This window comes from Nanorana parkeri, unplaced genomic scaffold (assembly GCF_000935625.1).
Source record: "Nanorana parkeri isolate BGI_ZX_2015 unplaced genomic scaffold, ASM93562v1 scaffold269, whole genome shotgun sequence".
NCBI lineage: Eukaryota > Metazoa > Chordata > Amphibia > Anura > Dicroglossidae > Nanorana > Nanorana parkeri.
Genome location: NW_017306537.1, coordinates 1,335,635 through 1,347,987, shown reverse-complemented (window position 1 = coordinate 1,347,987; position 12,353 = coordinate 1,335,635). Strand labels below are relative to the sequence as shown.

The 12,353-nt window shown below is 44.1% G+C and overlaps 1 protein-coding gene across 1 annotated transcript in view; it reads right to left on the bottom strand.

Annotated features, from left to right (window-relative positions):
* VPS37D (VPS37D, ESCRT-I subunit) overlaps window positions 1–12,080 on the bottom strand; it is a 21,586-nt gene extending 9,506 nt beyond the window's left edge. Inside the window, exon 1 of the mRNA XM_018557123.1 lies at window positions 11,751–12,080. Coding sequence (XP_018412625.1) covers window positions 11,751–11,996 — 246 coding nt within the window. The 5' untranslated portion in view covers window positions 11,997–12,080. The remainder of the gene's footprint in view (window positions 1–11,750) is intronic.
* Window positions 12,081–12,353: the final 273 nt, after the last annotated feature.

Genomic DNA, 12,353 nt, shown 5'->3' with positions numbered 1-12,353 from the left:
CATGCATATCTGCATACAACTATAAACATGACTTGCTTCTCCTCCCACCATGCAGCAAAATACTAAAGGAAGACTGTAGAAGTACTTGGGTAAAAAAGTAATCGTTTTGTCAGGGTGGCAGTCCAACTCCAACTGTATTGGCAAGTCAGAAGGCTAAGTTTTTATTGGAATCTGCAATACGCTAGTTTTACAGTATCCATACCTTGTATGCGGATGCTTAACGTATGATGCATTCTCAACAACACCTCACCAAAATACATTTGTAATGGCAGACTTCTTACTAAATCACAGCAAGAAATCATACTGCAGTGCATTATTACAGCTATACCCTTTCTTGTATCCTGGCCAACCCCTATGTTCATGCAATGAGCTTAGCAAGAAGTTCTAGCAGTATTGACACTGATTCCTCTCTCATGAACTGATACCTTTCAAAGGTGTGTCATAAGAGTCATCAGAGGCTAGCCCAGAGGCAAGCCTCTGTATATCACTACCGCTAAACACAAAAATGCTAGAGTATCAACCGGGAGAGGCCAGGAGGCAGATGGATACCTATCAGAAAGTGCGGTATATTTTAGAATATTATAATATTCAACTGTAATGACACTTGTCAAGTAGGGCGTTCTAGATCAAGCTGAGGAGTGTATGGGTCAGAAGTGATTCTTAGGTCTCCTCAATTCAAAAAAACAATGATCTTTCTAAGTCTGCTTTGTACTACCAACAAGTAACTATATTTTTATTACTGCGTTGAGCATTATGTTTTGGTAATATTACACTACAGTGATGTTCATAAAATATGCATGTGGTCCATTTGTCATGAAGCCAACCAGTTTCAATGCAAAATAATTTAGCATCGCTGCTCTGTGAATCTGTATGTTACAAAAAGACCAACACAAACATTTATTTAGTAACATCACACTACGAGGAGTGATGATGCTAAGTAGCCAGTAGCAACTAAATGTCAACTTTAAAGCCCAGTATTTACAGTCTCAACAAGCTGTAAAAAAGGTCTAAACAAATTGTCACTGACCTCTGTAACTACAAACATTGTTGAGAAATGTATCTTCAAAGATCACAACAGAAGCAGTAAGGTGGGTTCAGTCAGTTTCTAACAGCTTACAGCACCTGCTTTGCAGAATCAGGTGGGCCCTGAGCGCTGGCCCCAATATGCTGTTTTAGGGTGGCTCCTTTCCCTTGCAGGGTCACCCTTATGTGTGCTAGTAAGCTGTGTGTGTCTCCACAAACACAGCAAGGCAATCCAATGCTCTGCTCTTCATCTCCCTCCTCTTTCCTCACTTTTTTGTTCTCCAAGCTAGTAGATGGATGAATGCAGGATATTGTGCTGTCCCTTGTCATCCTGTACTGGACAGAAAGTTCAGGGAAGCTGGACCAAGAGAGTTGAAGTTCAGCTGTTCATAAATATATTGACTAAGTATTTGGGCAACAAATGTAAAGAAATACTTTGCTGGGCAATGTATGTGTTTGATCTGGATTCATTATTGAAAAAAAGTTTGAGAATGTAATACCATTAATATGGAATTCATTCCAGCACACAGCAGGATTTTTTGTTTTTAGGAGCCAGTCCCATTGACAGCAATTAGAGGAAACCTTTAGGGCCCTTTGATATGGGCAGTCCCATCAGGTCAGCCTGTCCATTTTTTAGGGAGATCTGATCGGAAGCCCAATGTTAGCTCTTAGGGCAGTCGAATCTAGTTGCGCGTCCACATACACTATATTGCCAAAAGTATTGGGACACCCCTCCAAATCATTGGATTCAGGTGTTCCAATCACATCCATTGCCACAGGTGTATAAAATCAAGCACCTAGGCATGCAGACTCCTTCTACAAACATTTGTGAAAGAATGGGAGCTCAGTGATTTCAAGCATGCTACCGTGATAGGTTGCCACCTTTCCTTGCTACTAAATATTCCACGGTCAACTGTTAGTGATATTATAAGAAAGTGGAAGCAACTGGGAACAACAGCAACTCAGCCACGAAGTGGTAGGCCACTTAAAATGACAGAGCGGTGTCAGCGCATGCTGAAACGCACAGCGCGCAGAAGTCAGCAACTGTCTGCAGAGTCAATAGCTACAGACCTCCAAACTTTGTGTGGCATTCAGATTAGCAAAACAACATTGCGTAGAGAGCTTCATGGAATGGGTTTCCATGGCCGAGCAGCTGCATCCAAGCCTTACATCACCAAGTGCAATGCAAAGCGTCGGATGCAGTGGTGTAAAGCACACCACCACTAGACTCTAGAAAGTGGAGATGTGTTCTCTGGAGTGGCAAATCATGCTTCTCTGTCTGGCAATCCGGTGGACGTGTCTGGATTTGGCGGTTGCCAGGAGAACGGTACTTGCCAGACTGCATTGTGCCAAGTGTAAAGTTTGGTGGAGGGGGGATTATGGTGTGGGGTTGTTTTTCAGGGGTTGGGCTTAGCCCCTTAGTTCCAGTGAAGGGAACTCTTAAGGCATCAGCATAACAAGACATTGTGAACAATTTCATGCTCCCAACTTTGTGGGAACAGTTTGGGGATGGCCCCTTCCTGTTCCAACATGACTGCACACCAGTGCACAAAGCAAGGTCCACAAAGACATGGATGAGCAAGTTTGGGGTGGAGGAACTTGACTGGCCTGCACAGAGTCCTGACCTCAACCCAATAGAACACCTTTGGGATGAATCAGAGTGGAGACTGTGAGCCAGGCCTTCTCGCCCAACATCAGTACCTGACCTCACAAATGTGCTTCTGGAAGAATGGTCAAACATTCCCATAGACACACTTCTAGACCTTGTGGACAGCCTTCCTAGAAGAGTTGAAGCTGTTATAGCTGCAAAGGGTGGACCAACTCAATATTGAACCCTACGGACTAAGACTGGGATGCCATTAAAGTTCATGAGCGTGTAAAAGCAGGTGTCCAAATACTTTTGGCAATATAGTATACAACTGATAACCCCTGACTCCATCTAGGTCCAGAACAAAAATCAGAACAGAGTTAAATTTTGGCGGACCTGACTGTGACGGATAAGAGGTAATCTGATATAAACAGACACGTCTGCTTACATCCGACTGCCCAAAGACCTAACAGGGGTCCGGTTAGTTCAGTTTTTTCCTCCATCACAATTTGGAGGAAAAAACTGAACTGACACAGAAGTCACAAGAGCGGCATCCATTCTGTACTGCACCAATCAGCAAGAGGTCTGTGCACAGATCCCCTGCTGATCAGAACGGATACCGACCATGTGAAAGGAGTCTAAAAGTTAGGTGTCAGCTGTAATTTTTAGGAAGCATGGGCTACCTGGTTCCCGGGATTTGTCCAGCTCTGCAAAAACACACACGCTAGGTTTTAGAACTCAAGTTGGCTTTCATATTGGAATAAATACATAAAACCACCAAAAATACTGGTTATTTAGTTTTGAGGATTTGTGGTACACTAGCATTAAGTCCTGCCCTCTGAGATCCTGTAACTACCTCCTTTTATAGTCATGCCTCATTAGTGTCACATTCCTATGAGGAATACAGCATTGTTCAGGTAATATGGGTGTATGGGTGACGAGTGATAAATGTAGCATCTACTACACAGTCGTATAGGCTGCCTATATGCGGCTTAATTAAAGTTTCTGACTTCAACACGTGAAAATGTAACAGATTCTCCTATCAAAAGAATGTACAGAAAAATGACATACAAAAACATTACTTTCCCTTACTTACTATGCCTCTTTTGAAAATCTTCTGGCTGTTAGCATTTTCAGAGGAAGGCCACCATGGCAGTTTCCTTATTTCTCCCAGTACTGTTTTCCTAATTACTCAGTCAATGGTGCTCCAAAGGTTTCTCCATTTCTTGTTGGGAAACCTCTCTGTGAACCTGTCATGATCCTTTTCTCTTCTAAGTAAAAGAAGACTGAAGGATCAGAAGTACAGCATGTAAAGTGCAGTTAACACAAGGACAGGCTGATATCTTCCCAGCCACTGTTTTAAGGGTGATATCTGCCTGTCTACGGCCAGCTTACATTAATCAGTTCTGGAAAAATCTGACTTTTTAAACAGAGTCAAAAGAAAGTTGGTTTCCCAACAAGCAAGATAAGCCTCAACAGGCACCACTGACTCCTTCATGCACTTGTAATGAGTCTTAAAGCCACCCTGTTGCTGTAGAAAAAATATCCAGCAAAGCCAAACCTATAAAAGAGAAGGTAAATATTTAACTTTTTTTCCACTGCCCATGCTGCAGAACTCAGCTCTGATGCTGTAAAATGGTTCACTTTCAGATGTGTCCATCTCCTGGATTTCCGGCATCTCTCACTGGTTCCCTCTTCTTACCTCCAGGCAATTGTGAGGTGACATGGAGGTCACCAGGAGGAACCAGTGAGATCTACAGTGGACCCAAGAGACTGACACTACCAAAGTGTTGATTTCCCAACAGACTTCAGAAGACCATTTCTCAGAGTGGAGTTTCGCATTGGTTATATATTTACCTTCTTCTTTTACAGATATGGCTTTGCTGGATACTTCTTGTATAGCGACAGGGTTGCTTCAACCTGTACTGAAAGAAATATAGAAGCTTGCATTGCTGACTTCCTTATGCGATTCTTTGTGTGTTACTGTACTTTTAGACCAATTTTTGGCTGCCTATTCCAAAGGCTTATGAAAGCTGAAACTTGATTGACTCTTATAGGTTCCACCAGTGATCTCTGCGCTACTTTCTGTATGCCCAACAGCAAGGAACTAGTGGGGAAAAAAAGTGACTGACTGGTCAAAATTTGTGCAATGTTTTCTAGCTTTCATCAAATATTACCTGTCTTCACACAACAAGCACTCACCGCAAGATGTTATCACCAGTATCCAAGAAATATTAAGGCTGCCACTGCTGACCTACTGCTGAAAAATGCTAGTTGTCTGTCTATCGCTGGCTTCAAAACTCAAATATGCAGAACAAGAAAGTCACACATTTCTAATCTGCATACTGGTTTTATGTAAGTGACTTAAAAGATACTGAAGTCACTAAATTAACATAACAGCCAGGTATCCAGTATTACCATAGCAAGCAGCCTTCATAATTCCTTACTACATGCTTTCACTAAGCCTCTTAGTGACCAGAAAGACATCGTCCTATGAATCCTGCTATATTAGCCTATGACCAAGTTATAAAACCAACTAATGGTGTGGAGTTCAAAATATCCAACAAGGGTTGTTTTTCTTAAAGTGTATGTAAAGGCAAAACTTTTTGGAGTAGGGAAGGATTAAAACTGCTATCAGTTTATTTTTTGCTGACTGTGTCCCACTGGGGAGATTTCCCTTCCCTATCTGTCCTGGAGGGACAACTGGAAATGAGAGATTTCCCTATAATGAGGGGAAGTCCCATCTTGAACAGTTATCACAAGAACATTTGTTTCTATTGGACGACTTCACCTCACCTCTTGTTCTGGTGACAACTCTGAAATTTTTGATTTCCCCTCACTTCCTGTTGAAGTGACAATGTTCACCAAGCAAAATAGAGTGGCTGTTGGTTTTGCAAGGCCACGTGGGGCTTGTAGTTTTACAACATCTGGAGTGCTGAAGTTGCCTACCCCTGGTCTAATATTTCCCTACTCTATAAAAAAAAAAACATGAAAGGGGAGCAGGATTTTTAGCTGTCAAGATTGGGCTGCAGGGGATGGCGTAACTCCCGCGCATGCACGTGGAAGTTAATTCCTCCCAGCAAAATAATGTGCCAAGAATGTGACACTGATCTGCCCATGTGTACCTCTAAAGAAGATATAGAGAACAGACAGGTAAGTTTGTTTTATTGCAGAAGAGACATAGCATTACTCTTCTACAATAAAAAGCCTGTCTGCTCACAATTCATATTTTTAAGATTTAGTTCCATTTTAATGCTACTCTGAGAAAGGTGACACTAGGTCACAGTGTTTCATATGTTAGAAATCGTTTCTACATTACATGTGCGCTGCTCCTGCTGAATAGTCTTCACAGGTATCCAACGGTTTCAGTATTATATATTTAGCGTTGCTCAGTAGAAAGTTGCATGGTGACTTATTAAGTGTACAGGCAGTCCCCAGGTTACGAACAAGATAAGGTCTGTAGGTTTGTTCTTAAAAGGAGAACTATGGGGTCAGGGCTTTTTCCCCATAGTTCTCCTTAGGGTAATGGGAGGACACAAACTAGCGTCCTCCCGTCACCCAAAGCTCAGTATACCGCGAGCTGTGAAAAGCACTCACCTCATAGTTCTCCTTTAAGTTGAATTTGTATGCAAGTTGGAACAGGTAAAAGTGTAACTCCAGCCGCCCCAATTCTTTTTATGTTTAGGATAGCATAGGGAAGGGTTAACCCCCTGTAACGTTTCTTTTGCTGTTCTCACAGTGGCTCTAACCCCACACCATACTAACCAAAACTAAAAATAAATAAATTTGTATGGAGTTCTACTTTAAATGCAACTTGGATAGATGTTTGTACAACTTCCTGTAATGTACAGTACCATACCCGGAAGAAGAGGCAGGCACTCCTCATCTGCACATCTAACAACTTTCTGTAATGTACAGGAGGTAGAGTACTACAAACCACTCCTCATCTGCACATCTAACAACTTTCCGATAATGTACAGGAGGTACAGTACTACGAGCCTGACCCACTCCTCGTCTACACGTCTAACAAATTCCTGTAATGTACAGGAGGTACAGTACTACGAACCAGACCCACTCCTCGTCTTCACGTCTAACAAATTCCTGTAATGTACAGGAGGTACACTATTAGGAACCAGACCCACTCCTCATCTGCACATCTAACAACTTCCGATAATGTACAGGAGGTACACTACTACGAACCAGACCCACTCCTCGTCTGCATGTTTAACAACTTCCTGTAATGTACAGGAGGTACACTACTACGAACCAGACCCACTCCTCGTCTGCACATCTGACAACTTCTGATAATGTACAGGAGGTACACTACTACGAACCAGACCCACTCCTCGTCTGCACATCTAACAACTTCCTGTAATGTACAGGGGGTACACTACTACGAACAAGACCCACTCCTCGCCTGCATGTCTAACAACTTACTGTAATGTACAGGGGGTACACTACTACGAACCAGACCCACTCCTCATCTGCACATCTAACAACTTCTGATAATGTACAGGAGGTACACTACTACGAACCAGACCCACTCCTCGTCTGCACATCTAACAACTTCCTGTAATGTACAGGGGGTACACTACTACGAACAAGACCCACTCCTCGCCTGCATGTCTAACAACTTCCTGTAATGTACAGGAGGTACAGTACTACTGGCACGAGAACGGTAGCATTACAACTGGTGCAACAGCCTGGGACCTCCGTTCGTAGGTACGAGTCGTAGGTATCTCAGATGTTCGGAACTCAGGGACCGTCTGTACTTACATAGACTTGGATGGTTAAAACGTCAGGTTTTTTTTTTGTATTGCAGTCTGGGTGCTACTGGGGAGATTTCACTTTGCTTCCTGTTCCACAGACACATCAGGAATTGGGAGTGAGGTGTAATTCCCTTTTAGAAAGTTTCCCCAGAATAGGTGTCCCCATCAGAAGATTTCCCTCACAACTGGACTTTACATGAATTTTTTTTCCCCAGTAACAATAGTCATCCAGAAAGTTGCACAGCCACTGCTTAAATGGTTAGTTCACCTTTAGACCCCATTCACACTGAGCGACATGGAAATCGCGCGACTTTGAGCGACATTGAGCGACATTGAGCGACATTGAGCGACGTGTCGCGCGACTTCTTCCTATTGGGCTGTATGCAATCAGGAGCAATATCGCTCAAAATCGCTCTAAAAAAGGGTCATGTAGAAGCGACAAGCTACCAGCGACGAGCGACGAGCTACAAGCGATATTGAGCGATATTGAGCGACGAGATGTGAACAGCTACATTGAAATGTATTGGTGAAGCTACATAGAGCGATATAGTGCGGAAATATGAGCGATATCGCTACAAAAATCGCGCGATAAATCGCTCAATGTGAACGGGGCCTTAAGGCCATTTTACACCAGCCGCTGTGTTAAACACACAGCAGCTGGTGTGCGATGCCAATGCGTAGATCCCAGCACATTGCACTGTGTACTTCTTTATTTTGGTAGAACTTTATTGAAATGTGACATTTTATTCAGTTCTATGGGCACAGTCGGGTGCAAGTCAGTTGTTACGCTACGCCTCTTGCAGTGCTGAAAAAAAGTACAGCATTCCATACTTTTTTTCAGTACACACCGCTGCATTCTGATTGCAATGTGGTAGTGTGAACCAAGCCCATCCTTGACAAGCCAAATTGCGTTCTCTTGCGTTGGGGTTGTCCAACACACGTGCTATGAATTATTTTTTTCAAGAATCCATTAAAATTACATCTTACAATGCACAATAAAAGATTGCCTTTGTTTGTGTTTTCTTTTATTAATGCTGCTCCTGTGGGCTCCCCTTCCCCGTGCCGACTACATGGGAGGACAGACCGACCGTTGGATGCACTGTCCCTTTTTCTCATGAACGAGCACTCGACTAGAACTCGGCTTGCCTAACCACACATGCGCAGTCTGCTGTCTCACGCAGCAGCGGGTGAGCTCAGCGTTCTGCGAGTGAGAAAGAAAACAAACTGCGCAAATGTGGATAGCCAAACCGAGTTCTCCTAGTTGAGTGCGCGTTCATGAGAAGCTAGGGCCTCACATCCAGCATTTGGTCCATCCTGCTATGCAGCCAGGATGGAGAGGTGGAGCCCACAGGAGCAGCATGAATAAAAGTAAACAAAAATGGAAGGCAGCATTTTATTATGCATTGTAAACTGTAATGTTAATGGATTTTTGAAAAATAAACATTAAAAGGTGAACTAAACCTTTAAGTGCACAGAGATTTGGATAGAGTAGAGAACGTTAAAACCCCTGTCAGTTTTTCTTCTTTTTATTGCTGTCCAATTCCCACGGGGGAGATTTAATTTTATTTCCTGTCCCACAACACAACAGGAAATGAGAGCAAGGTGTAATCCCTTTTTAGACACTCACCAAAACAGGTATCCCCATTGTAATATTTCCCCTCACCCCATGTTTCAATGACAAGGGGAATTTTGGATTTTCCAACACTTTTTGACAATGTCCATTAGGACAAATAGATGGGTGAACATCCTCGCCGGGAACCCAGACTACAATAAAAAAAAATTCCAGGGATTCTAACCATTCTAAATGCTAAGATCTAGTGTCTAGATTTATTAAACTGTATTGTTAAAGTCGCTGTGACGGTCGCTATTTTGAATATTGAAGTGACACTAAACTCAGGAGATAAATCTTGAAAATACTTTCAAGTACCTTAACTATTAAAAGGAGACTTCCACTCACCTCATAGTTCTAGCCGACCTGTGACAATGAGACTGTCACAGGTCGGCTCAGTAGATCGGGAGGTGAGCGAACACATACCGGGTTCGCTCACCTCTCGATCCTGTCACAGCTCTCTGGCGTGACAGGGGAGGGGCTGGATTCCCCTCTCCGATCTGCCAGCGCTGACTGGCGAAACGGACGGGGGAGGGGGAGGGGGCGGTGACTACTTTACAACACAAACAGGGACCATGAGGAACAAAAGTAGCCACCCTCCAGAAGGAAGGACAGTGTCAGCACCAATTCAGAGATGATTTCAGGATCTACAGCCGAGTGATACACAAATAAGATACATTTCTGTTAATAGTTAAGGTACTTGAATGCATTTTTAAGATTTAACTCCTGAGTTTAGTGTCACTTTAATTCAAAATGGTGACTGTCACAGCGACTTTTATCATTACATTTTGATAAATCTAGTCACTAACAGGCTGAATTAGGAGGACACTGCATTCTTCTTCTTTTGGGAGGCCAATACCATTAAAATGAATCATTCTACTTTGCTACATTTAAACACATGACATGTATTGCTATTTTCATATCCTATGATTAATAAAACACTAATATTTAATGTAATTAAACACTATATATACACACATATGTGTATTTTTATTTAAGCACAGAAGGTAACACTCAGCTAGCAATACATAAATGGGGACACAGTAGCAAACACACAACACAGAACGACATCTGTGTATACAAACCAGTGTGGAAAAAAACACAGCTAATGACTAACAAAAAAAAAAAACATTACGAGGGAGAGGATGGCGCGAGTAAATAAACACATAAAACCCACAAAAGCCTGACGGGAGAAAGGATAAAAAAAAAAAAAAAACATGAATGACAATAATGAGGAGGAGAGAAAAGGGAACAAAGGAAAGATGTAAGGGGAGGGAGATGTAAAGAATAGACAAAAAAAAAAAAGACAGACTGAGGGATCAGCTCACCAATACAAAAGCATGTCACCACCAGCAGGCCTGGAATATCATAACAAAACACTAGTGGGGAAAAGAAATAAATAAATGAATGAATTGTATCGGAGCTGGATGAAACGCTACGTGTGCTATATGTGAACGTATGTAGCAGGTGCGACTCGCCAAGAAAGCGAAGGAAAGCTCGCACATATCTGCACACCCTGAGAGGCCTGTGTGGATGCATGCATGACAAAGAACGCTACAGGTTCTGTGTACATCATAAGGCTGTACTATAGCTACAGGCTGTGTGTAAGCACAAGAAGGATATGTGGGTGGTACAGGCCCAGTCTGTGGTTGCTACAGTCTCTGCCCATACATATCAAGATGTAGTGTTGTTGTGAGCCGTGTGTACATCACAAATGAGTCTCGCCGAGATACAAGACGCTGGCTGGTGTAAACACTCAGCCAAGTGAAGGGATGTAGAAACATTTGGGGATGAGGAGGAGGAGGATGATGCTGCTGCTGCAAGGACTGTGCACGTAGACAAGGTGTGGATGGGTCCCTCATCATAGGGATATGCCAGGGATATGCCAGGGATACAGGCCTTGGCAAGGAATCTCCATCCATAGCACTGGCTCCAAACAAAACTAGCTCCACTCTCTCCCTGAGTCGACAGCCGCGGCCTCCTCCATTTATTTACAAACAAGCCTGATGGCAGACCAGATGTTTGTATGGAATAAAATAAAGGGACAATGTAAAAGTATGACAATGAACAGGCAGGGATTGCAGGTAATAAGAAAAAACACACACAGGGGCCTATCTATAGCAGGTACTTGACCACAAAGGCTTGGAGCTTCCATTTATACAGGCATCTCCTGCCACAAGGTCTATAGGTGATGATGGCAGCTGGAGGTCTATAGGTAATAATGCCCACTACTTTCTATAGGCAATGCCAGTTGCAGGTCTTTAAATGATGATGCCAGCTTTTGGTCTATAGCTGATGATAACAGCTGCTGATCTTAAGGGGATGATGGCAGTTGCAGGTCTATAGGTGATGCCAGCTGCTGGTCTATGGTTGATAATGCCAGCTGCTGATCTATGGGTGATGATGACAGCTGCTTTCTATAGGATACCACGAAAGCCCAGTGAGCTCCACTGCTTTGCACTGAGCTGATGGAGAAGGTAGCCAGGCACCATTGATGGCCCAGGAAGGTGTCTGCATGGCTCCATAGAGATGAGGCGGTGGGTGATGGAGGCACCATGCACACAGGGTTTGATAGGGTCTTTATTATGGGCTCCCAGACTCAACAGGCAGGGTCTGCAGCTTGCTCCATGTCTCAGGTGATGTATGAACATAGCAGCACACACACACACACACACACACACACACTCTCACACACACTCTCACACACACTCTCACACACAGACACACATACAGACACATAAACACCCAGCAGCCCCGCTACCTGCTCGCTCAGGCGGACGATGCGCTGCAGCTTGCCTTCGTCCTGCAGGAGCTGCCGGAGCTGTTCGGTGCTGAGCACCCCGAATCGGTCCGATGGGCTTGAGCCGCCGCTGCCGGCCTCCGGGGAAGGATCAGTGCGGGCGGCGGACTTCGAGCTACTGGCTTCCGTTGACGGGTGGGGGCGGGCGACCCCGGGCTTGGCGCTTTCGTGCTCCGGGGACGGATGGGAGCGGCTGCCCGGGTTCATGCTGCCGGGCTCCGGGTCCACTCTCAATCCCGCGGTCCCCGCAGTCTGCAGCGGGGGGTGCAATACCCGGAGCGGACAGCAGAGGGCGCCCGGAGCCTTCTCTATGTGTCCAGCTCGCAGTGTAATAGCTGCCGCCTGGAGCTGTGTCTGCCTATACACAGAGCTAAATATACACCATCAGTGCACATAAATAAATATATATACCGGCCTATATGCTATATATTAATTATTGTACCGCTCCATGGCGGAAGCCTGCCACCATCCACAGGAGCATCCCGCCTAGCAACTGGCTGCCATAAGAACTTTCAGAAGGAAGGACGAACTTTATTTAAAGGGCTTATATGGAACAAAGAGAGC